The sequence below is a fragment of the Mirounga leonina genome, unplaced genomic scaffold, assembly GCF_011800145.1.
Source record: "Mirounga leonina isolate KUSES-001 unplaced genomic scaffold, KU_Mleo_1.0 Mir_173, whole genome shotgun sequence".
Classification (NCBI taxonomy): domain Eukaryota; kingdom Metazoa; phylum Chordata; class Mammalia; order Carnivora; family Phocidae; genus Mirounga; species Mirounga leonina.
In genome coordinates, this window is record NW_023270447.1 from 89,584,178 (window position 1) to 89,584,817 (window position 640).

At 71.1% G+C, this 640-nt stretch overlaps 1 protein-coding gene across 5 annotated transcripts in view; it reads right to left on the reverse strand.

Moving 5' to 3' along the window:
- The window catches only part of LOC118020053 (calmodulin-binding transcription activator 1-like), a 105,981-nt gene extending 105,755 nt beyond the window's left edge, over positions 1-226 (reverse strand). For all 5 annotated transcript variants that reach the window (XR_004681803.1, XM_035019895.1, XM_035019894.1 and 2 more), the window contains exon 1: positions 114-226. Coding sequence is in view for 4 of the 5 variants with exons in the window: in XM_035019895.1 (XP_034875786.1) it covers positions 114-158 (45 nt within the window). In the remaining variant the exon portion in view is untranslated. The remainder of the gene's footprint in view (positions 1-113) is intronic.
- Positions 227-640: the final 414 nt, after the last annotated feature.

Genomic DNA, 640 nt, shown 5'->3' on the forward strand with positions numbered 1-640 from the left:
CGCCGCCGCGCCCCCGCGCTCCCGCCCGCCGCCGCCGATGCCCGGGATGTCCGGCGGGGCCGGGTCCCGCCGCCTGCCGCGCCGCCCCCGGCCCCTCACGCGCCGGCTCTTACCTTCCGGCTTGTTTTCGGCAGCCATTTCCCCTCCGCGCGCCACATCCTCCTCCTCCTCGCGACCGGGACCCCGAGCGCGCGCCTCGTACCGCCGCCGCCGCCGGCCCAGCCACCCCGCCGCCGCCGCGCACCCGCCCTGGCCCCGCCCCGCGGCCCACGCACTGCGCCCGTTGGGCCGCGCGGCTGCCACTCGTACTGGCCGCCACCAATCGCCCGGCACCAAGGGTCTCACTACTCTCCGGGAGGAGCGTCCTATCCGCCCGGCCCATTGGCTGGTCACCACCCAACGGAATGAAAGGATTGGTCAAGAATCAACGCCCCCTCCCCACCCACTCCCAGGAAAGCCCGCCTTCCAGACCTAAACAAAGCTTCCCAGTGGCCAGAGCCGGAAAGAACTGCCCAGTTAGGACCGAGCCGACACGGAATATTTCCTCGAGGCCGAGACGTGGCGCTTTGATTGGGCGTTACTACAGTGTTTCCCAGGCCGTCCAGACCAATCAAAGGGGGTTCCCGGAACTCGGGAGCGG